The following is a 24,050-nucleotide window of genomic DNA, read 5'->3' as shown; positions in this document are numbered from 1 at the left end:
GCTATTGTGAATTGTGCTGCTGTTACATTAGTGTACATGTATTGCAATAGTGTGCTGATTTTAGTTCCTTTGGATAAATACCAAGGATGGGAGACCAGCATCACATGGTGGTTTGAGAACTTTCCATAGTGGTTGTACCAGTTTTCAGTCCCACCAGCAATGTGTGTGCCTTTTCCCCTCATCCTCACTAGTATTTGTTATTTGTACTTGTTGATTGCCATTTCAGCTGGAGTAAGATAAAAATCTCAAGTGTGGTTTTAGTTTGCATCAGCAAAATTGAGCAGAAGATACAGAAATTTACAATGTACCTCCTGCCTCCACACGTGAATACCTCCTCCATTATCAACATTCCTTCCCTGGGGTGATGTGTTTGTTACAAATGGTGAACCTACATTGACCAAAGTTTAAATTAATGTTTAAACAGTTTAATTAGTGTTTACACATTGTACTTTTTTGGGTTTGGATACATTTATAACAACATGTATCCACTATTATAGTATCATATGGAATAATTTGATTGCCCTAGAAATCCTCAGTTCTCCACCTCAGTCATCCCTCTTTCTCCACTAACCCCTGGGAACCACTGGAGTTTTAACTGTTTCCATGACTTTTTCTTTTCCAGAATGTCATGTAGTTGGAAGCATTTAGTAGACTTTTTTTCAAATTGATGTATTTCACTTGGTAATAGGAATTTAAGTTTCCTTTTTGTCTGTTTTTGATTTGCTAGCTCATTTTTTTTAGTACAGAATAATATTCCCTTGTCTGGATATACCACAGTTCATTTATCTATCAAAAGACATCTTGGTTGCTTCCAAGATTTGGCAGTTATTAAATAAAGCTACTAGAAACAGTTGCACACAGGTGTTTGTGTGGACACAAGTTTTCATTTTGTTTGGGTAAATACCAAGTAGTGTGATTACTGACTCATATGGTAAGACTGTTTACTTTTGTAAAAAAAAACTATCTTCCAGAATAGCTGTACCATCTTGCATTCCCACTAGCAATGAATTAGAGCTGATCCACATCCTTGGTAGGATTCTATGTTATTAGCATCATTGTCTGGATTTGCCCATTGTAATAGGTGTATAGTGACATATCTTTGTTGCTTTAATTTACATTCTCCTGATGACTATGATGTGGAGCATCATTTCATATGCCTATTTATCATCTGTATGTCTTTGAGATGTTTGTTAAGGTCTTTGACCCACTTTTTGATTAGCTTATTACTTATTGTTTTCAGAGTTCTTTGTGTATTTTGGGTAACAGTCCTGTATGTGTTTTTGAAAAGATTTTCTCCTGTCAGGGCGTGTCATTTTATTCTCTTCAACGTCCGTCCCCCCCCCGTGCTGGGGATCGAACCCAGGGCCCTGTGCTTGTAAGGCAAACATTTTACCAACTGAGCTATCTCCCCAGCCCCATTTTATTCTCTTTTTTTTTTTTTTTTTTTTTTTTTTTTTTGCGGTGCTGGGGATTGAACCCAGGGCCTTAAGTGCTTACGAGGCAAGCACTCTACCAACTGAGCTGTATCCCCAGCCCCCATTTTATTCTCTTGACAGTGTGTTTTTCAGCAAAGAAGAGAGTAATTTTAATGAAGTCCTGTTTAAAATTTTTGCTTTCATGGATGATACAGCCTTGATTATATCTAAAAAGTCACCACCAAACCCTATGTCATCTAGATTTTCTTCTTTGTTAATCTTGTAATCTAGGATAAATCTAATTTTGCATTTTACATTCAGATCCATGATCCACTTTGAGTTAACTTTTTTGAATAATTTGAGTGTTAAGGGTCTAGTTTTATATTTGCATGTGGATGTCCAGTTGTTCCAGCACTATTTGTTGGAAAGAAAGAATAATTGACTATTTATGCGGTCTAGTTTTGAGCTCTATGCTCTGATCCATTGATCTGTTTGTTCTTTCACTAATACCACACATTCTTGATTACTGGGGCTTTATAATAAGTTGTGAAGTCAGGTAATGTTAGTACTCCAGCCTCGTTCTTTGATATTGTGTGTTGACTCTTCTAGGTCTTTTGCCTCTCCGTATAAATTTAGAATCAGTTTGCCAATATCAACAAAATAACTTCCTAAGATTTTTAGTCAGAGACTCATTGAATATATAGCTCAAGTAGGGAAGAACTGATAATTTGACAGTACTGAATCTTGTTATCCATGAACATGAAATCTGTTTTATTTAGTTATTCTTTGGTTTCTTTCATTAGTTTTATAGTGATCTTATGCATAGTTTGGTAGATTTATGCCTAAGCATTTTTGGATACTAATATAAGTGATAATGTTTTCCATTTCAAATTCTACTTGTTCAGTGCTAGTAAAGCAGTTGACTTTCGTTATATCCTGATACCTTGCTATAATGAATTACTAGTTCCAGGAGCATTGCTTTTTTCTTTGTTTTCTCTTTTTGGATTTTCTACATAGATGATTGTCATCTGTGAAAAGACAGTGTCTTTTCTATCTAGGTACCTTTTATTTTCTTCTGTCCTCTTAATGCATTAAGTAGGACTTTCAGTACAGTGTCAAAAAGCCGTGATGATGGGTTGTCCTTGCCTTGTTCCTGATCTTAGGGGGAAAACTTCTAGTTTCTCATCATTGAGTATGGTATTAGTTGTGCTTTTTTTTTAAGATACTCTTTATTTGTTTGAGGTAATTCACCTCTTTTTCTAACTTACTGAGATTATTTTTTTACCACTGAATCTTGAGTGTTTTATATATTCTAGATACTATGTATGGTTTGCAAATTTTTTCTTCCAGTAAGTTTTTTCATTTTACATTTAAGTCTTTGAACCATTTTGAGTTCATTTTTATGCAAATTATGAAACTTAGGTGAAAGTTAACATTTTTACCCATGGATGTTTTCTTGTTTTGGCACCCTTTGTTGGTAAAATATTTTTCTTTGAATTGCTTTGGTGAAAAAACAGTTGGGCCTATTTGTATGGGTCTCTTCCTGTGTCCTCTGGTCTGTTGCATTGATATGTGTTATCTGTTCCTCACCCAATAATAATATATAATCTTGATTTTATATGTATATTTGTGTGTATACACACAAATGCATGCATGTAGGTATATAAAATAATTAAAATGAGTAGAGTGACATAGCAGTGGAATAGAATAGTATTTGCTGGGGATGGAGAAATGTTGGTCAAAGTATACAAAATTTCAGCCAGGAGTAATGAATTAAAGAGATCTGTTGGACAACATGGTAACTATAGTTAATATTCCTGTATTATGTATATGTAAACTGCCAAGTGTAGATTTTAAGTGTCCTCACTACAAGAAAGTATGTAAGGCAATACATACATTAATTAGCTTGATTTACACAATTTGCAACATATGAATACACGTAATTTTTATTTGTCAACACTGAGCTACATCCATACCTCTTTTATTTTTTTAATTTCAAGACAGGGTTTCACAAGGTTGCCCATATTGGCCTCAAACTTGAGATCCTCCTGCCTCAGTGTCCTGATTTGCTGGGATTACAGTTCTGCATCTCCATACCCAGCTTTTCAATTTAAAAAGTAACTATGAGATAATAAATTTCTATTTTTAAGTCCCTAAAATGTGTAAAGTGATTTGCCACTCATTTTCTTTTACAAAATTGTATCAGCTATTGTCGGTCCTTTGTCTTTCTATATACACTTTAGCATAATATAGGTTTATTTACCAAAAAAAGTGGGGTTTTGTATATTAAAGATATTAAACACACACACACACACACACAAATTTTGGGGAGATGCCATTCCTCCGATGTTGTGTCTTAGATATCTTCATATATTTAGAACATCTTTATTTTTTTAATCAGCCTTTGTAGTTTTCAGTGTGCTTGTCTTTCCTGTACATGTTTTGCAGATTTACAACTAGGTGTTTCATAACTTTTGAGTGATTGTGTATTTTTTTTTAATTTTCAAATTTTTTTTGTTCTAATTAGTTGTACATGACAGTAGAATATATTTATACATTTTGATAGATCATACATAAATAGAGGGTAATCTCATTTTTTCTGATTTACATATTGCAGGATCACCTCAGTCATGTAGTCATACATGTACATGAGGAAATAATGTCTGTTTCACTGATTGTGTATTTTTAATAGGATACCACATATCCATTTTCTGTTTTATCTTGTATCCTATGACTGCTGAGATCATTCCTTAACTGCAGAGGTTTGTTGGACATGTTTTGGGGATTTTTCTATGTAAATAATCCATTGTCTACAAATAGGGACAGTTTTTTGTTTCTTTCTTGTCAGTATGCCTGTTATTTCCTTTTCATGCTGTATTATAATGGCTACAACTTCAAACACTGTTGAATAGAGGTGGTGAGAATAGATAATCATTGCCATATTCCTGATATTAAAGGGAAAGCATCAGTTATTTGGGTGGCGTGGGGTTGAGGCTGATTGCTATTTCATGCAGCAGAGGCAGTTTAATTGCCTCCTTGCAAATGACTGTAGTCCCAATAATGTGACAGCCCCTTGCTATAAGCAGTGGATGTAGGAAGTTTTGTAAGCAAAGGAAAAAAAAAGTTTATATAGTTTTCCCTGCACGGATGAAGTTGGAAGCAGGTGTTTTGTTAATTTTGTATTAGTTGCTGAGGTAAGGTTTTTTTTTTTTTTTTTTTTTTTGTGTGTGTGTGTGTGTGTGTGTGTGTGTGTGTGTGTGTGTGTTTAAACTGGGAATTGAACCCAGGGGTGCCTAACCACTGAGCAACATCCCTAGCCCTTTTAATCTTTTATTTTGAGAAAGGGTCTAAGTTACTCAGGGCCTCATTAAATTGCTGAGGCTGACTTTGAACTCGTGATCCTTCTGCTTTAGCCTCTGGAGCTGCTGAGATTACAAGTGTGTACAGGTGTAACCAGTGTAAATTTTTTTAATGTAATCCTGAATTAAATATCCCAAATACCAATAGTAGAGGGAAAATATCTTTTTTTTTCCTCTGTAGAAACATTTTAGATAGATAGATGTTTGAAATAATGGATGTTAAGTACCCTATTTGATGATTACACCAAAATTGTATGCCTGCACCAAAATAGCACAGTGTACTCCATTAGTATGTACAATTATCATATTTCAATTAAAAATAAATTTTTTTAGTTTAGTTGGGCTCGATGATGCACATCTGTAATCCCAGTGACTTTGGAGGTTGAGGCAAGAGGATTGCAAATTAGAGGCCAGCCTGAGCAATTTAGCAAGAACCTGTGTCAAAATTTTGTTAAAGAAAGCACCCGGGATGTCAGTGTGGCCCCGGCTTCAATCCTCGGTACCAAAATAGATAAATGAAATTGAACGAAACTGAAATGTTTCAGAATTAGAATGTATTCTGGATTTTTTTTACCAACTCTTAGTAAATGCCCATCGATTGAATGGACACAGGTTATATGGACAAATGCAAGCTATTTTTACAGTACTGAATATATTGAACTGAATTTAGGCCAAAGACTGCCAGAAATTTGTACTTAAACTCTGTCACCTTTTTATTATGGTAACCTTTGTAGGAGGACATTGACCTCTGGTGATTGCTACATAACAAGTACATTTTTACTTGCAGAATCTTTTTTTTCTTTCCTTTAATAAAGAACCTGCAATGTCCCTCTACCTCTGTGCCTGAAAATTTGTCCATTCTCAGAGATCACTAAGAGATTATAGTGTGGATCCAATCAGGCTATTATTTGAAGGCCTTATAGCCCTCCAAATTATATGACTTTACTAAAGTGATTGTTTTCTATGCTCAGGACAGAATTAAAAAATAATGTATTGCCTTTTGTTCTTAAGACACAACTAACATTTTTATTGGTAAAAGCAGTAAAAGAAGCATATTGCTAAAATATGCATGCATAATCCTTGTTTTGCAACGAATTAACATTTTGCTGCATCCTAAGTTGTTTTCTTTAAACCAAGTTTATATTGTATATTCTATGTTGTAACCTTTTTATTTTATTGCAAGTATCTCTTAAATTTTATTCAGTATTTTAACAGCTACATAACAATTCCATTTTTAACCAATTCTCTTTTGGATATTTGGTCCTTTACAATATTCCACTATTATATATGGTCATACAATATAAATTCTTGTGGTCAAATATTTGTGTACATCCATTCTATGTTCTTTAGATAAATTTCTAGAGGTAGAATTGCTAAAATTGCAGGACTGTAGTGGGGGTCTTCCATCCTTAGTTGTAAACATTGTACACTTGTATTTTCAACTAATTGCTTGAGATCCATGTAAAAGAAAGAAAATTGTATTGTTTTGGCTTAATTTGACTTCAGACTTCTGTAACATAGGGATATGGGCTAGTTTCATCTGAGGAGATTCTTTTTTTAAAGTGGAATAATACAGTGTGTTACACCCTTTTTAAAAATATTTTTAAGTTGTAGATGGACATAATATCCATCTATCTTTCTTTCCTTTCTTTCTTGTACTGAGGATAGAACCAAGTGCCTCACACATAGGAGGCAAGGAGCTATAGTTCCGGCCCCTGAGGAGATTCACCCTCACAACTTCATAGCTGTGTCTATGATTTGGCATAGCATTGCAACCCTAGTGTTGTTACTTTTAAGCATTTCATATGCTCCTCATTCTATATTGTGTATGTGTAAGCTTGTAGAGCTCAGGATTGCAACTTTTAAGTTCTAATTTCTTTGGGAATTGTTTTTTTCAGATCATAAAGCAGAAAATTGAAAACATGAAAGTAGACAGGACTAAACTGAAAAAGACACCTACTGAGGCTGTAAGTATCCAAAAGTTTGCCTGTTTTTTTCATTTTAGGAAAAAAACCAGTAATTTGTTTTGAAACAGATTTCATTTAGAACTTTTCATGATTAAAAAAAAAAAAACTTAAAATGCCTATAATGCCAGTGACTCAGGAGGCTGAGGCAGGAGGATTGCAAACTCAAAGCAAGGTGCTAAGCAATTCTTGAGACCCTGTCTCTAAATAAAATACAAAATAGGGCTGGGGATGTGGCTCAGTGGTTGAGCGCCCCAGAGTTCAATCCCCAGTACAACATTCCTGCTCAAAAAAAAAAAAAAACCCCACAAAATGAATGGTCAAGTGACCAATGCAATGTGACCACTGGCATAGTACTTTGTAACCATGTGTACCTGACATAGATTTTCAAGCTGTTATTCCTATGCATTGAAAGGCAGTATGGTACAATGGAAAAAGTGAAAAAGTACCTGTAGATTCAAATTCTGACTATAGCTGTTGAATCTTTTTCTTTTTTGGGTACTAGGGATTGAACATAGGGCCACTTGACCACTGAGCCACACCCCAGCCCTATTTTGTATTTTTACTTAGAGACAGGGTTTCATTCAGTTGCTTAGTGCCATCACTTTTAAAAAAAATCTTTATTTTATTTATTTAGTTTTCATGTGTTACCGAGAATCGAAACAAGTGCCTCTCATACATGCTTGTCAAGTGCTTTACCACTGAGACACAACCCTACCCCGCTAGTGCCTTGTATTTGCTGAGGTTGGCTTTGAACTCTTGATTGTCCTATCTCAGCCTCTGGAGCCGCTGGGATTACAGGCATGTGCCACTATGCCCAGCTTGTGGATCATTCTTGGTTTTGTTTTTTTTTTCAAGATGATAGTGGTAATACATACTAATTTTCTTCTGAGGTCAGTGGATTTTTTTCCTTATTTTTTATTGGTTCTTAATTATACATGATAGTAGAATCCATTTTGATAAAATTATACAAGCAAGGAATATGACTTATTAGGACTGAGGCCAGTGTTTCATTTTTTAATTTTTTTGTCATTGATGAACCTTTATTTATTTATATGTGGCACTTAAAAAGGTTGGAACTTATAGATAATCAGAAATGCAAATTTAATTTTTTTTAACTTTGTGAATTTTAAGAGATTGCTCTTGGAGTCACATTTATCTATAGATTGCTGGTGCATACTTCCTAGATACCAGCAGAATAAAACCCTAGAAGTGGGATTTTCAAGTCACTGACTGTGTTTTTAAGGCTTCAGTTGCCCATTTTTTCAAGCTGCATACAAGAGGGCCCAATTTCCCTTACTGTGGCCAATACTAGGTATTATTTTTAAGAAAGGTTTTTAATTGATCTCTTTGTATATGGGCAACAATGAAGATAATTTTCCCTTAGATTTGATATTTATTGGAATAAATCAACGTAAACTCTGGTGTGTAGCTAGTAAAGTAACAAGAGTTATCATTCACATTACCATAAGGAAGGAAAATCACACGTTTGCTTTTATTTGTGGGGGCGTGGAGAGGTGGTACCAGGGATTGAATCCAGTGGTGCTTAACCAATGAACCACATCCCCAGCCCTTTAAAAATATATTTAGAGACAGGGTCTCACTGTGTTGCTTTAGGACTGTGCTAAGGTGCTGAGGCTAGCTTTGAACTCATGATCCTCCTGCCTCAGCTTCCCAAGCCACTGGGATTACATGCATGTGCCACTATGTGTGCCTGACTTGTTTGCATTTATGTAGCATGGACAAGATGGTAAATATGCTGTTGTGCTAACTGGATCCTGTGAACAGAAAAAAACAGGCACCTTAGATGCTGAGACGTGTGCTAGAATCAGATATGAACCCTTTGAAAGTTTGAGGGCCTGTTACAGTAGGAGAGTTGGTAAGAGTCTAGGAGTGTGGGGAACATTGGAATGTCTCTTAAAAAATGAGCATCTCTTTAAAAATGAGTGACGAGTTGCGGCACACACACGTCTCTTTGGATTTGGAGCCAACATGTGGGCCTGCTGTTCTGGTCTACTTACTGGGTAATTCATTGGACAATGCTGAAATGTTGGTGAAACCTGGAGCTAAAAATGATTCTGTCCAAAGGTCCAGGCTGTGATGCAAGCTGTCCTTCCAGTTGTGCATTAAGACCCAGTAGACCCATATGCTTGACTTAAGTCTTAGCCAATGATACTATGTAGTGCCTTTCAAGTGTCTTATGCTAGAATCAGCTAAGACCCCTTAGAGTTCACTTTAAAAAAATGTTAGCTTCTGTCTTATTTCTGGGCCTTATTGAATGCTCGATTACTGGACACACGAATAATACACCCTGAAATGGATATAATTTAACCCACATAATCATAAAATGTGATTTGTGTAGCTTCATTCCATTAGAAGTGGAAGCAGTATGTTTGATACTGGGCTGAAGTAAATCCAGAAGGCAAGTTAAGAAAAAAAAAAAAAGTAAATCCAGCAGATGGTTCACATTTCTCATGTTATCTCTGCTGCTTTGCCTCTTCCCCAACCTGTAGGTAAAAGTGCAGGCCTGGTTTATGGAAAAATTTTGTGTCATACACTTTATATATGTTTAATTATCACAAAAATTTGAGATAAAATCTTAATGTTTACTTTAGGGGGAGGAAAAGTGGAGGGTTTGACTTAAAGGGAAACCATCATTTTGTAAGTCCCTTTTGTATTCCACATTCTGTATTAGATGCCAAAAATAAATTTACTGTAGTTTAAATCGTGCAGTAGCATTGCTAAATATACATGTGGTATTATTTCATTTTGTAGAAAAGGATGCTGAGATTCAGAGCCCATGGTTTTTGAAATAGCAAGCCTTCTTTCAACATATAAGTTCTTTATTATATGAGATAAGTACTTTATGTGGCAGATACTTGAACTTCATCTCCAAGGTAGCTAGTAAATCTGTTTTCCTGATAAGAAAACTGACTGAGAGGTTGGACTTGCTCATGATCTAACAGCTTAGTAAACATAAAACAAAAACTGAACCCAAATTTGTTTGGTTCTAAATGTGGGCATGTTCCCAGGACATCATACTGCCTTTAAGAGTTAAAGAACAAGTGTAGTCACTTCTCCCAGCTGCCATCCATGAATGGAATGCTTCTTCCTGCCAGCCCCTCATTTCTCCTTTCCATTTTTGGAAAATTTACTGTAAACTCTCAATCCCCTCCTCCTTACCTGACAATCCCATTTATCAATACAGGAGAACAGGAATGTATGTGAATGGGAACCCTGAGTAAGAATGGAGTCTTAATTTTATAAAATTCAGAAGCTCTTTGCTTTCTTACAGTTGGAGGAATTTATTGTTGAGAAAAATATAGCCATTGACACTCTTCTCCTTTAACTCTTGGGCTTTTCTGTTTCAACATACCTCACCAGAAACTCTGTTTCAGACCATGGTCCAGATTCCTTAATTTTGTTTGTTTAGGTAGATGTTTAGCTTGTTTCCTTTTGTCTGCTGTCTGTACCCTTCCACCTAGTTTGTCTATAGGTTTATCCAGGTTTTTTTTAAAGTGCATAGATGGGTTGTTGGGGTGAAAACAGTATTTCTTCATAAAGGAAAGTAGTGTTTCTTCACAAGGGTTCCATTTTAACCAAGTGACCATCTGGCAAATCTCTGGTTTCATGTAAGCAAAAGTTACTGTGTGGGCTGGGGAGATAGCTCAGTTGGTAAAGTGCTTGCCTTGCAAGCGCAGATCCCTGGGTTCGATCCCCAGCACCGCAAAAAAAAAAAAAAAAAAAAAAGTTACTGTGTGGTTTCAAGGGTTACTTTTACTGTTCTCCCTCATGTGTCTTCCTCATTCCAAAGCACCTTTTGTGTATTCTTTTTTGTTTTTCTCAGCCTGCAGACTGCAGAGCCTTAATAGACAAGCTCAAAGTTTGTAATGATGAGCAACTCCTCTTGGAACTACAACAAATCAAAACATGGAACATTGGAAAGGTATGTGAATGTATTCTCTCAAAAGACTGTACTGATCATTTTGTGTGTACTATGGGAAGAGAAACAACAATGGGGTAGTCTGATTCAGTACTTACTAAGTAGCATCTAGGGTGTTTGTAGAAGAGCCCTAGACTAGTGGGTTTTATCCCGAATGGTTGCCAAGAAAATTCTATAGCTGAGAATGAGGAATGCTTGCACATTGTGTAAAGAGTTTGAGATAGTCCTTGGATTTTTACTTTTAGTTTAAAAGAATATTCTTCAGACAGCTCTAAAAGTGAACATTGGATAAAATGGGTTCTGCTGGGGACATTCCTTGTCATTATAGATTCAGAATGTAGTTAGTCAGGATTCTCCCTCTGAAGATGTATCTTTAGGGATTTTGTGATGTTTACCAGTGGTAGTATGTTACTTCAATGGATATGTAACAATGAACTTTTGCCATTTTACTCAGAGTATGATGTTCTCATGGGCAGAGGTGGGAAATGAACTTGTCTAGGCATCATGCTTAGTAGTCTCTTGTAAACAAAGTACCCATGCAGTGCTTTCTCATATTTTTAAATCCTCTTTCTCCTCTCTCTCCAGTGCGAGTTATATCACTGGGTGGACCTATTGGACCGCTTTGATGGAATTCTGGCAGATGCTGGACAAACAGTGGAAAACATGTCATGGATGCTTGTATGTGATAGGCCAGAAAGAGAGCAGCTAAAAATGCTTCTCTTGGCTGTGTTGAACTTCACAGCCTTACTCATCGAGTACAGCTTTTCCCGGCATCTGTACAGTTCCATAGAGGTAGGGAAGGTCCAAGCCTGTGTAATGTGTTCTTAACTAGAGTTGTGTATATCCATGGTAATTGCTATTTTTCTCTGATGCTCACTTCTGTCCTTTTCATTATGGAGCTCTGGGTTTTTCATTATCGAAGGTAATGGTAAGGACTGAGGGTGTAGCTCAGTGGTAGTGTACTACCTAGGTTCAGTCCCCAGCACTTCTTAAAGAGAGAAAGAGAGAATGGTATGATATTTCATGGGTATAGATATTACCCCTCTTGGGTTGATTGAAAGGTTCTGTAATGTTGCCTTCAGCCCTACCTTTTCAAAATTCAAGAAATGAGTGAGAATTGTAGTACATGTATTGAAGTATTCTAGGGAATTTGTAGAAATTGATCTTTGTTCCAGTTTATTAGATAAACTCCAGATTACTTTTAAACTATTAGGAATAATTGGATTTTGTTACGGTGTTAATGTATTTACGATTCTTTTTTTTTTTTTTTTGCGGTGCTGGGGATTTGAACCCAGGGCCTTATGCTTGCAAGGCAAGCACTCTACCAACTGAGCTATATCCCCAGCCCGTATTTACGATTCTTTTAGGTTTTTACTTCATACTGCTTTTCAATTATTTCTCTATTCTCCCATGACCTCCCCAAAATATATACAGTCCTCTCTCAGTGTCTATGAGGGTATTAGTTCCAGGACCTCCTGCATATACCAAAATCTGCGGTCTCTTTGGTTCCTTGTATAAAATGGTATGATATTTGCTTACAACTGCATCTTCCCATATAGTTTAAATCATTTCTAGATTTCTTACACTACCTAACAATGTAAATGCAATGTATATTGTTAGGGAATACTGATAAGGAAAAAGTGTGCGTGTTTGGTACAGATGCATTTAAAAAAATATTTCCAATTCATGGTTGATTGAATCAGTGGATGCAAGACCCACAGATATGAAAGGCCATCTATATTCATAGCATTCTCTATCTTCTTGAAGTAGGCAAAGCATTCAGTGAGATTTTGGTTTGGTCAAAAATCACTTAGAAAGAAATTCTTTCACTGTAGATCAACGTTGGACTTTTCATCTCCATTAGTTAGGTACCCTGTTATTTTTAGGTGTATTAATTTGTATTAATTTTCCCAAGGAATCAGAATCAGCAATTAATCAGAAAGAAAATATCTAGGGAAAAGAATTGGGATAAAGTGTTTAAGAATCAAAATAGTTATTCTCGGTCTAGTTTTAAGCATACACTATAATGTAATAGCCTTAGTTTACATAATTGCCACCAGCTATTGATATCTTTTGCTTCTATTTGAAGGACACTATGTTTTAATATTTGTCATAAATCATAATAGGAGTATAGAATTATCTTTCATAATACTTTCAGTCTAGTTGGAAACTTACTGTTCTTGAATTCCACATGTGTATTATATCACATTTTTCTCTTGTAATCTCTTTCTTCCTGTGGGGATATCTGTCCAATTTTGAGTTGCTATTTACAGTTTTTACTTTTCTTGAGCTTTGTGGCCAGTTGCTAAATTATAAACTCCTTTGGACAAGGTTGGATGATACAGATTCTCAAATATTTACACTTTTTTAATATTGTGAATAAACTTATTGATAGCTTTGTGAATGTTGACAATTGCATTACATTGACATTTTAAGTTTTCAGGGTTGTGTGTGCCTGATTCCTTGAACTTTGCCCTGTTTTGTCCCTATAGCATTTGACAACTTTATTGGCTTCCTCTGATATGCAAGTGGTGCTGGCAGTCCTTAACCTTCTATATGTATTTAGCAAAAGATCAAACTACATCACACGTCTTGGATCTGACAAGAGGACCCCACTGCTAACACGGTTGCAACATTTGGCAGAGGTGAGTTGGGGTGAAGAGCGGAAGAACTCAAAAATTTAGAATGTGCAGTCTTTTCAACAGGTGTTTCATGTAGTGTCAAAGTGGATTAGAATTCTCTGTGTTACCTTTCTTAGCTTAGTGGAACAGAGCTATTTGGGGCAATAGCCAAATCCCCCCACAAAAAAGCTAAGGGGTCTCAGTTATTAAGAAATAATTTTGACTGGGTGTGATGGTGCACAACTATAATCCCAGTAGCTCAGGAGACTGAGGCAGGAGGATCACAAGTTCAAAGCCAGCCTCTGTAAAAGCAAAGCATATAATAATTAGTGCTGTTGTTAATAGTTAGTTTGTAATAGTAATGCTTGTAAGTCAGAAGCTCTTACAGGAATGTTCAACTCTATCAAGCTATTTTCCAGTATTCCTAGAGACTCATTGATAATATATACTCCAGTTTCGAGCCACTGATAGAATGTTTTCTTAGAAGAAAAATGTAAAGACTGGTTTTTAAAAGGTAATTTAATGGTTACCTCAATACTGACATAATTAACAACACATAATTTTGGGGCTATGATGACTTAAAATCATTTTTGTATGATTATAAATGTAACTTGTATAGCAAAAATTCTAGGACATATGAGAGAAAGTATAGAGTAAACACCATAACAGTCACCCTTAATTTACTCCAGTAGGGTCTCTTTTAAAATTTGAGCATTTTTACTTCTTAATTCATGAATAATATATATATAGAGATGGACCCGTTTTCCTTTTATATTTTTAAATTTTACTTATTTTTTTAGTTGGACTGGGGAATTGAACCCAGGGCTTCACACATGCTGCTCGAGCACTCTGCCACTGAGTTAGTAACTCTTACCCCCACAATCAGTTTTCTTAACGTAGGTAAACATTTCCTTACATTATTAAAAAATGCGAGGCAGTTCAACGTTGGATCTCCAAGTAACATTTAAAAGGAAAAAGAATCTGTACCTCAATTGATGCTTCAGAATCACTTGATAAAATTCAGCACATTAAAATAGTAATATAAACTCTGAGGAAGCTAGGAAAAGAAATCTTAAATTTATTTATTGTCATTTCTTCCATCTAAATTTGTATTAGAGTTCCTAACCAATACAAGAGAAAAGAAATGAAGACTGCATAAAAGGGGAATTTCTTAGTTGTAGGTGATAGGGTTAGTCTTTTGGTTTTCTGATGAGAAAACCAAAACTATTCAAATTAATAGAAGTAATAATGAGGTAGTCATGAAAAAGATCAATATATAGAAACAGTTGGCTTCTGTTTGTATTACTAGTAATAATCAATAAAGAGATGATTGGTTGAAAGGACCAAATTCAGCTGGACGTGGTGTTGCACGACTGTAATCCCAGAGACTCTCAAGGCCCTGGCAGGAAGATTGTGATTACAAAGCCAATCTCAGCAATTTAGTGAGGCTTTAAGCAACTCGTCAAGACCCTGTCTCTAAATAAAAGACAAAAAGTGCTGGGGATTTGGCTCAATAGTTCAATTCCTTGTACCAAAAGGGGAAAAAAAAATCACAGTATGAACTAGTATCTATGAAGTAAGCCCTATTGATAAAACTTATAAATTTAAGAAAAGATAATGTGTGATCTCTTGGTGTGGAAGGAATTTAAATCATTAAAGAATAAACCAAAAGGTAAATTTTTGAATTTTATAATAAAAAATTGAGACTTCCTTTTCAGTGAAAAACGTCATTGCTCAATGCTACTTCTTAGGCACATAGAGCGGAATGTAAATCAATACCATCTACCTTCACTGAGAAAGATGTCACTTGTATTAAATAGCCTGCTTATTGAAGTGGTTAAATAACATTGTGGTACAGACTCATTTTTATCATAAACCCATAATACTTTCAGACATTTGATTGAACAGCGCCTGTTCTGTAGACAAAATTAAACAGCACTGCCAAAGACTTCAACAGACCTATGATAGGTTGAGAGGTATTTAACGCTGTTTAAAAACTGACACAGGACCATTAACGTTGTTTATCCAAAGAATTCCTCCAAATCAACAAGAGTAAACAGACAGAAGATACAGAAAGGAATTTACCAGGAAATCTAAATTTGTATTAGATACTAGGAAATCCAGCATGTGAGTTGATGCTCAAACTCATTAATAGAGAAATAAAAATACAGCAATATGAAAGCATCAAATAGCAAAAATTAGAAAACTGTTTAATGGGAAGTATTGACAGGTATGCGAGGCTATAGGAACCCTTATATATTGCTGATAGGAATGTAGACTGATACTTCTGGGTATATATCACAAAGATGGTATCTTATTCCACGAATGTGACATCTGTCAGAATATTATGTCATTGTTTGTAGTAGGGAAGAGTTGCAGTCTTCCTAGGATCTGTCATAAGTAGATTAAATAAGTAAAAAGTGGTACATGACCCCTGTAATATGTAGCAGATAGAAGCAATGAACCAAATAATACACACAGGAATCTCAGCAGCTTTTAAACAGTTCTTGGTGGGAAAAAAAAAGTGTAATGCTCAATACTATTTCTGAAACTTGTAATGTGTGCACCTGAAGCATTATCTTTTCAAGAAAAGATAAAGGGGGTGTGTGTGTGAAGTTAAAAGTATTGCCGGTGGCAGGGAAAAGTAATCCAAATGAGCAATAATGGGATAGATGGTTATATAAATGAGTAAAAGAAAATAAATATAACCAGCAATATTTAATTTCTGTTAGAGCAGTAGACATTTGGTTTTTGATTTAAAAGATAATTGAAATAGAGACATAACATTTTTTGTATGGAAACATTGAATACAGTAAAAGGCCTCTTTGATGAAATCAGAATCAACAGGTGGTAGGTTAATTATTTAAAAGTAATTGTTTTATACTGCTTTTTAAAGACTAAAGCACATGCCATTTCCCTACCTCATCTTTTTGTTTTAGGACCAAGTACTTGACTTAGAGTAAGAATGTCTGTTACCTGCGATTTCTTTAACCTGATGTAACAATCTAAAGATACTTGTAAATGAACCTGAATAAATAGTCCTTTTTTTTTTTTTTTTTTTTTTTTGCCCCTGAATCTTTCCTCCTTAATTTGACAACTCCTTTTGCATTTAGTACCTTGTCTATTAGTTTTTTTTTTCTCCCAGTGTTGGGGATTGAACTCAGATCCTGGACAGTTTAGTCTTAATGAAATAATTCCCCTTAGTTTACATAGAATAGTTCTCTTTCTCATTTAAATCATTGTTTTACAAAGTGCTAGAAATTATATAATTATAATACATACAACAGACATAATATGAGTTTGGGGAGACACACACCTAACTTGATACCTATACAGTTAGTTAACTAGTAGGAGCAAAAGAATGCCTTCATCAAACTGTGTGAGTGAATATGTTGAACAGACAACAAAAGAATGCACTTAATCAGACTGACTAAGTGGAGATCTATTCTATGAACCAGAAAATATCTGAATCAGGGTTATTTACTATATCTGATAACAAAATTTATAGCCACAGCTATTTTAAAAAGTTTTACAGTTGGTACAGAAATGGACAAACATCTTCAGAAGGATATTGTAAGTCTCATCTTTCTTATAATGAAAACTGGGCAGTAGGCTATTGGAGGGGAAAATGTGTTTAGACCCTTTCTTCTACCACATAAATCCTAGGAACATTTATTTAGAGGTAAATATCACTTTTTAACATCTTTGATATAGAAAGGTTTCTAGGGGAGTCGGGAAGTAGAAACCATATTAAAAATGCTGACAGATTTGATTATGTGAAAATTTTGAACTTCTTTATGATTAGATAGTTAATACAATGAGGGAATAACATGTAAACAGCTACAAATCAATAAAATGAAGTAACAGAAAAATGTGCAAGAGCATATGAACAGATAGTTCACAGAAGAGTATTCAGTATTTAAATTTGGTCAAGAAAACATGAAAAGATTACACTAGAAATAACTGGAAAATGTACAGTGAAGTGAGGTGATGTTTAACCATGAAACTGGCAGTAATATTTCATTGGCTATGTTTGTGGGAAACAAGTACAGTCTGTTGGTGTATGAATAACCTTTTGTAAAGTTTTTGGCAGCATCTCTCACTTTAAAATGTGTTTTATTTTATCCAGTAGTTCCCTCTTAAGGAAACTGTATTACAGATGTATTTAAATATGTGCAAAAACATATGCTTAAGGATTCATATTGTATCCTTGTTTGAAAACACTTTGAGATACCTGTTTAAGTAGCATACACCCATGTATCGCAAGATCTAACTGAAATGCTCTCTAAGCAAAAAAATTGTGAGTTGAAGTTACCTATTTATAGTTTTTCAAAGTCTAAAAGTAAAACTACATATACATAGACAAAAGAAAATGCTATACACACACACACACACACACACACACACACACACACACACACACTTTTTTTGGTGGTGGTGGGGATTGAACCCAGGGCTTTGTGCTTGCAAGGCAAGCACTCTACCAACTGAGCTATATCCCCAGCCCTCTTAATATATTTTCTAGGTAGAATGTATATATTACATTACTTTGACAGTTATGTATAAGAATTGGTGGTGACTTTGTGCAGATATTATATTCTAATGACGTATACTCCATCATACTTTCTTTTAATAAACGATTACCTTATTTCATACTCATTAATATATACTCCTTAACACTCTGAGATTAGGATTATCTCCATTTTACAGATGAGGAGTGTGGGATTTCCCAAGGTGAAGCAAATTCCTTATAAATCATCACATTGAGGAATTGATGAAACTGATTTGAATCCTGATTTATTTGCTTACTCGGGTCATCCTTTCCAAGGGCTACACAATGTGATCTTTTTGAGATTTCAGAGTAAGCTTTACATTTAATAGAAGAGGACTCTACATTAATTTTGTACTTCATTTAGAGCCACAATATCACCTAACAGAAATCAGCCTACTTTTAGAAACTGTTTATCACCATTTCATATCTTCATTACATTGAATGTTCTGACAATTCATAAAGTAAAGGTTAAGGTGCAGAATGTACTTTCAAATGACACACATGAATATTAAAATATGAATCTTTGTGGGGAGGTAGTTCAGACTTCCTGAATTACCTTAGATCATTGTACCACCAGAAAAGATCACTTAAATGATTGATTTTTGTTCCTTTGTATTTTGGAATACTTTTGCCTTTGACAGGTGTACTGCTCTTTGTTCTGGATTGGGCTAACAGAGAGTATATAGATCAAGGTTGTTTTCTAGTCCTAGACAATTTGGAATCTTGACAGGTGTAGTACATTGTTGCCTTTGTAATATATTTGTGTGTTCTTGGTTTTTTGGTGTGCTAATATGGTAAAAGAATCTTGCAGATTTGGGGGAAGATAGTATCCTATGGGTTTAGTAAAAGTAGCTCCCATTACCAGTACCCCTCAATTTTTTTTATTTTTTGAGAAAAAGGAAAAAGTTGGTACTACTTTTCTAGTAAAGGAGAAACACAGGGAACTCCTGTCCCAGAGGCTGTGATTCTGCCCATCAGCAGGAGCAGAGGTGTTTTAAAGAGGTGATTCTAAGGCTACATTCCACGTGTTTCTGTTAGAGTTGTAATTCTCCTTAATTTGGGAGATAGCGTAGTCATTTTGGAACTCTTCTGGTGCCATCCCCAAAGTCTGGTTTACTTCATTCCTATGGTGGGTATGTGCTGAAGGACAGATAACTCTGTCTAGGATAGGGAAAAAAGATAATCCTGTTTTCTCTGAGATTAGGGAGGAGCAGGGAGAGAGGAAGAAAAATGTGTCTGTTTTGAAAATAAGTTGCAGTGTCCAAGCAGCAAGGACTATTTTCAAAGCATAAAGTGAACTTACATTTCACACACACCCCCGTTAAAATTCAGAACATTAATGTTTTCTAAAATATAGAATTTCTCAAAGTATAACTTTCTGATACAGGCTGCCTTGCCCATATCTTCGGATATATGACACCAGTTCTTATAGCAATGATACTAATGGAAATCCTGGTTTATGTCTTTTCATATTTTAGTCAGCCTCCTGGATCTGAATACCTTTGTCATTGTGCTTTGTGCAGTACACATGCATTTACTTACATGTTGAGCAATCAAGGCTTAATTCTGTCAGTAAATCAAATTAAAATCAGTTTCTCTAACTGTAAAATGGAAATGATAATATCTATAATATTATCATGGAAATCTATAATATCTTGTGTTACTCGGAATAGTACCCTAGAATAATCAACATTACGTAGATTCATCTTGCTGGCAAAACAAATTTTTCTTCTAATAAAAATGTGTCAGTATTTTAAAAATGTAGAAATACACAGAAGAATATTTATAATCATGCTTTTATCATTTTGGTACTTCTTCTTAGTCTTTATTATGTATATTTCATTAAATGAATCAGCTCATGATACATGTAGTTTTATTATCTAGGTTCATTTACTAAATTTGTTAGCATTGGTGTTATCCCACATTAACTTTGTAAAAGTTTTTAAGAATTTGTTTTTTATATTTAATACAATGGTACTATCTCATAAATGTAGCAATCACCTTTCATGAATCAAGGTTGGGTTGGCCTTTTTTTTTTTTAAGGATATAAGCTTATAACGTTCAAATTAGAGTGACTTGGTTTTTATTAGATCACAAAAGTTAGACATGTGGAAACAAATAAATATTCTAAAGGTGGGACAATGGAAACAATAAAAGGAAAGTAATTGTGCAGATGAAGGCTTTTAAGCTTATTCTGCCTTGTAAATTTACATCTTTAGTTTGACTTCCCTGTCTCTTCTATATTGTCTCTATCCTTTGTACATCCTTATCCTGTGGTTTTCAGCAAATTACATGTCTTCACTGGAAGCCTGGGAATAATCAAGAAAATACTGGGAATGTAATGAAGTACTTATTTATGGTAAAGATGGCATTTCATATTATCAGAAAGAAAATATATTATTTGATGAATGTTATTTATTTAGGTACCACTGATTGAACCCAAGAGTGCTTAACCACTGAGCCACATCCATAGCCCTTTTTAAAATATTTTATTTAGGGACACGGTTCACTAAGTTGCTTTGGGCCTTGCTAAATTGCTGAGGCTCACTTTGAACTCACAATCCTCCAACCCCAGCCTCCTGAGCCACTGGGATTACATTGTGTGCACCACTGCACCCAGCTGATGAATGATATTTTAACTACTTCCTCACTGTCCAGGGGCAATTAAGAGAGATCCTACCTCATCAGTGTAAAATTAGGATATATTAAAAAGTTCAGTGTTTAAAAACATGAATCTATAAAAGCATTGATAGAAAGAAAGTATAACTGCATGCTTTTATGTTGTTCGGAATGGGGAAGATCTTTTTAGGAAAGAGATTAATACCATGACAGAAGAAAATTTTTTTTCTATTACAGTATGACCCTCTTCTGTGTGTGAATATTTTAAATACTGTCAAATGATGTCAACAGTGGTTATCTCAGGTTTCTTCATATTTCTCATTATTTGGGTAATTTCTAATATTTTTCTATTATGAATAATGCCATAGTGAATACCTTTAATGCATGAATAGTTGACCATATTTTATAATAGGTGTTTTTCATTAAGTTCTTAATAAATATTGCACCTGTACTTTACACATTGTTGTCTCATTTAATTCTCAGAAGGGTGCCTTAGACATCATTTTCTCATTTTTGAGATAAATATCATAGAAATCCAGTTACTTGTTCCTGATGATGTTGAAGATGAGCATAGACCCCTCTTAAATCATTGCTGGGTCACTGATTCCTCCTACCTGTATGCATGTTTAAAATGAAATGAAAGCAAGAGAATACACCTTTTTTCCCTGCTCTGTCTAGTGAAAGATTTGTGTGTTTTTGTTAGATTATTTTAAAGAACCAGTTTACGGTATTGTTGAGATTCTTGTTTTGTATTTATCTCTGCTCTGATGTTTATAATTTTCTCCTTTCTGCTTGGTTTGGGTTTAATTGGTTCTTTTTCTAGTTCATTAGCTTTAAGTTACTGATTTGAGTTATTTCATTTTTAACTCATTGATCCCAAGATTTCACTTCTGTGAATATTCCATGAAATTGACACAGGTGCCTTAAAATAGTTTAGAAATCATAATCTGCAGTGTATATATTCTCAAATTATCTAATTGTTGACCTTTTTTTAAAGTGTAGAGTTTAAGAACTATTTCAAAATCATTGCAGGTGGTATATGTATATTTTTATTTTTAATTATATATGGACACAATACCTTTATTTGTATATTTTTTATGTGGTGCTGAAGATTGAACCCAGTGCTTCACACATGCAAGGCAACCATTCTACCACTGAGTCACAACCACAGTCTGCAAGTGTTATTTATACTGCCTAATATAAGTTTTTATAGGTGTCCTAAATGTGGAACAATGAGACATAACAACAGGTCAATATTTTAACTTATGGCATATTGTGTTTTGTTTTCATTCACCTTAAGGACTTTTCTAATTTTCATTGTTGTTTCTTCTTTGACCCGTGGGTTGTTAAGAATGTGTTGTTCAATTACTATGTACTTGTGAATTTTCCAGATCTTCTCCCATTACAGATTTCTGATGTTTTTCTGTTTTCATTGGAGAAGATACTTGATTTCATTTGTTTTAAATTTGTTGAGGGTTTTTTGGTGGCCTAACATGGTCTATCTTGTAGAATATGCCATGTATCTTGAAAATAAAGTATATTCTATTGCTGGGTGAAATATTCTTTATATGTCTGCTAGGTATAGTTAATTTAGTGTTGTTCAAGTCTTGTATTTTCTTGTTTGGGTTTTGTCTAGTTATTAGTGCTTGCCCTGGGGATTATAGCAAGCATTAATTTATACAATGTTAAATTAATACCAATTGGCTTTTAATAGTAGATAAAAACTCCTGCATAGCTCTAGTTCCCTTTATCCTTTTATGTTGTTGAATTCATCCATATTACATTTTTATACATTTTGTGTGCATCAGCACCATTTCATATTTATTGTTTCACAGTTATCTTTAACAGCACATTTTAAAAAGAGTTCTAAACCAAAACTACATTAATATGGAGTTTTTAAAAATTTATCTATGTAGTTAAGTTCTTAATTTCTTAGAGTGAATTCAAGTTCTGTCTAGTACCCTTTCAATTCTACTTCAAGGACTTCACTTTACCATTTCTTCTAGGCAGGTCTGATTATTGGCTTCCCTCAGCTTTTCTTTATCTGGGATTTCTCAAGTTCTTCATTTTTAGGATAGTTGTGTAAGTTATAGAATTCTTGGTTAATAATTTTTGAAGCATTTTGAATATGTCACCCCACTGCATTCAGGCATTCCTGGTTTCTGGAGAAAAACCAGCTGTTGTCCTTACTGAAGATCCCTTGTGCTTATTAACAAGTCCCTTTTCCCTTGCTCTTTTCAAAGTATACTCTTTGTCTTTAGCCTCTGTCAGTTTCATTATAATGTACAGTTCTCTAGGTTTGAAATTCTTCAAGTTTATTGAACTACTTGAATTTGTAGATTCATATCTTTTGTCAAACTTGGAAAATTCTCATCATTTCTTAAAATGGTATCTCTGTCCCTTTCTCTTCCTCCTCCTTGAAACTGTGATGCATATGTTGGTACTTTTGATGGTTCCACCAATCCATCAGATTTTTCCTTTCTACTCTTTTTACTTTAATCTCAGTTGACCTATTTTCATGTTTACTGTTTTTCTTCTGCCTACTCACATCTTCCACTGAACCTCCTCACAAATTTTTCATTTATGTCATTGTACTTTTCAGTTGCAGAATTCCTTTTCACTTCCTTTTTTATAGATTCTATCTCTTTATTGATACTCTTTGTTTGGTGAGACATCCTTCTTGTCATTTCCTTTAGTTGTGTGTGTGTGTGTGTGTGTGTGTGTGTGTGTGTGTGTCAGGGTGGGGGGAATGTGTAATGATATCTTTATCTCCTTTTAGCATATTTTAAAATAATTTTTTTCTGTCTTTGTCCATTGTATTCAATGTCCTGATTTCTTGAATAGTTTGTATTCATTTTCTCTGTGTATGGGCCATTTCTCTTGTTTCTTTACATGCATTATAAATTTATTTTTAAATTGGACATATCAAGTGCTAAAATGTGGCACACCTGGAAATCAGATTCTCAACCCTCCCAGCATTTGTTGTTACTTCCAGTTGGAGTTGTTTAATGCTTTTCTGAACTGTAAATAAATGCTCCTTGGCTTACAATGGGTATGGCCCAATAAACTTATTATAGAGTTAAAATCATTAGGTCCCGTCATTGTGGGTTCCAGATAATCCTCAGCTTACATGGGGATTTTTTGAGCCTAACACAAAATCAGAAAGTCATAATTTGGGACTAGGGCTGTGACTCAGTGTAGAGTGCTTGCCTAGCATGTGTGAGGCACTGGGTTGATTCTCAGCACCACATATAAATAAATGAATAAAATAAAGGTCTTATCAACATCCAAAAATTTTTTAAAAATTATTTTTAAAAAGTCATACATTGACACATCATTGATCATCTATAATTTCATAAAGTATGTGTTATGTATTGCCACTGAATTATGTTATAGTAGTTTAGTGGTCATCTAGTGATTTGCTTTAAACACCTAGAACCAAAAAAATAAATTAAAATAATCCAGTCTTTGCAATGAGCTCTGTGTGTATGTTGGGCATGCTTTTGCCAGAAAGGTTTACAACCCTGCCCCAGCCCTTACTTCTTTGCACAGAGCCTGATGGTCAGTCAGATGGGGC

At 34.7% G+C, this 24,050-nt stretch overlaps 1 protein-coding gene across 11 annotated transcripts in view; it reads left to right on the top strand.

Annotated features, from left to right (window-relative positions):
• Positions 1-24,050, top strand: part of Huwe1 (HECT, UBA and WWE domain containing E3 ubiquitin protein ligase 1) — a 139,373-nt gene that overhangs the window by 26,116 nt on the left and 89,207 nt on the right. For all 11 annotated transcript variants that reach the window (XM_047535471.1, XM_047535472.1, XM_047535469.1 and 8 more), the window contains 4 exons: positions 6,673-6,741; positions 10,586-10,684; positions 11,267-11,473; positions 13,174-13,326. In XM_047535471.1, the coding sequence (XP_047391427.1) occupies positions 6,697-6,741; positions 10,586-10,684; positions 11,267-11,473; positions 13,174-13,326 (504 nt within the window). In that variant the 5' untranslated portion in view covers positions 6,673-6,696. The remainder of the gene's footprint in view (positions 1-6,672; positions 6,742-10,585; positions 10,685-11,266; positions 11,474-13,173; positions 13,327-24,050) is intronic.

This window comes from Sciurus carolinensis, chromosome X (assembly GCF_902686445.1).
Source record: "Sciurus carolinensis chromosome X, mSciCar1.2, whole genome shotgun sequence".
NCBI lineage: Eukaryota > Metazoa > Chordata > Mammalia > Rodentia > Sciuridae > Sciurus > Sciurus carolinensis.
Note: the sequence above shows the minus strand (reverse complement) of the source record. Positions and strands in the feature narration are given on the sequence as shown.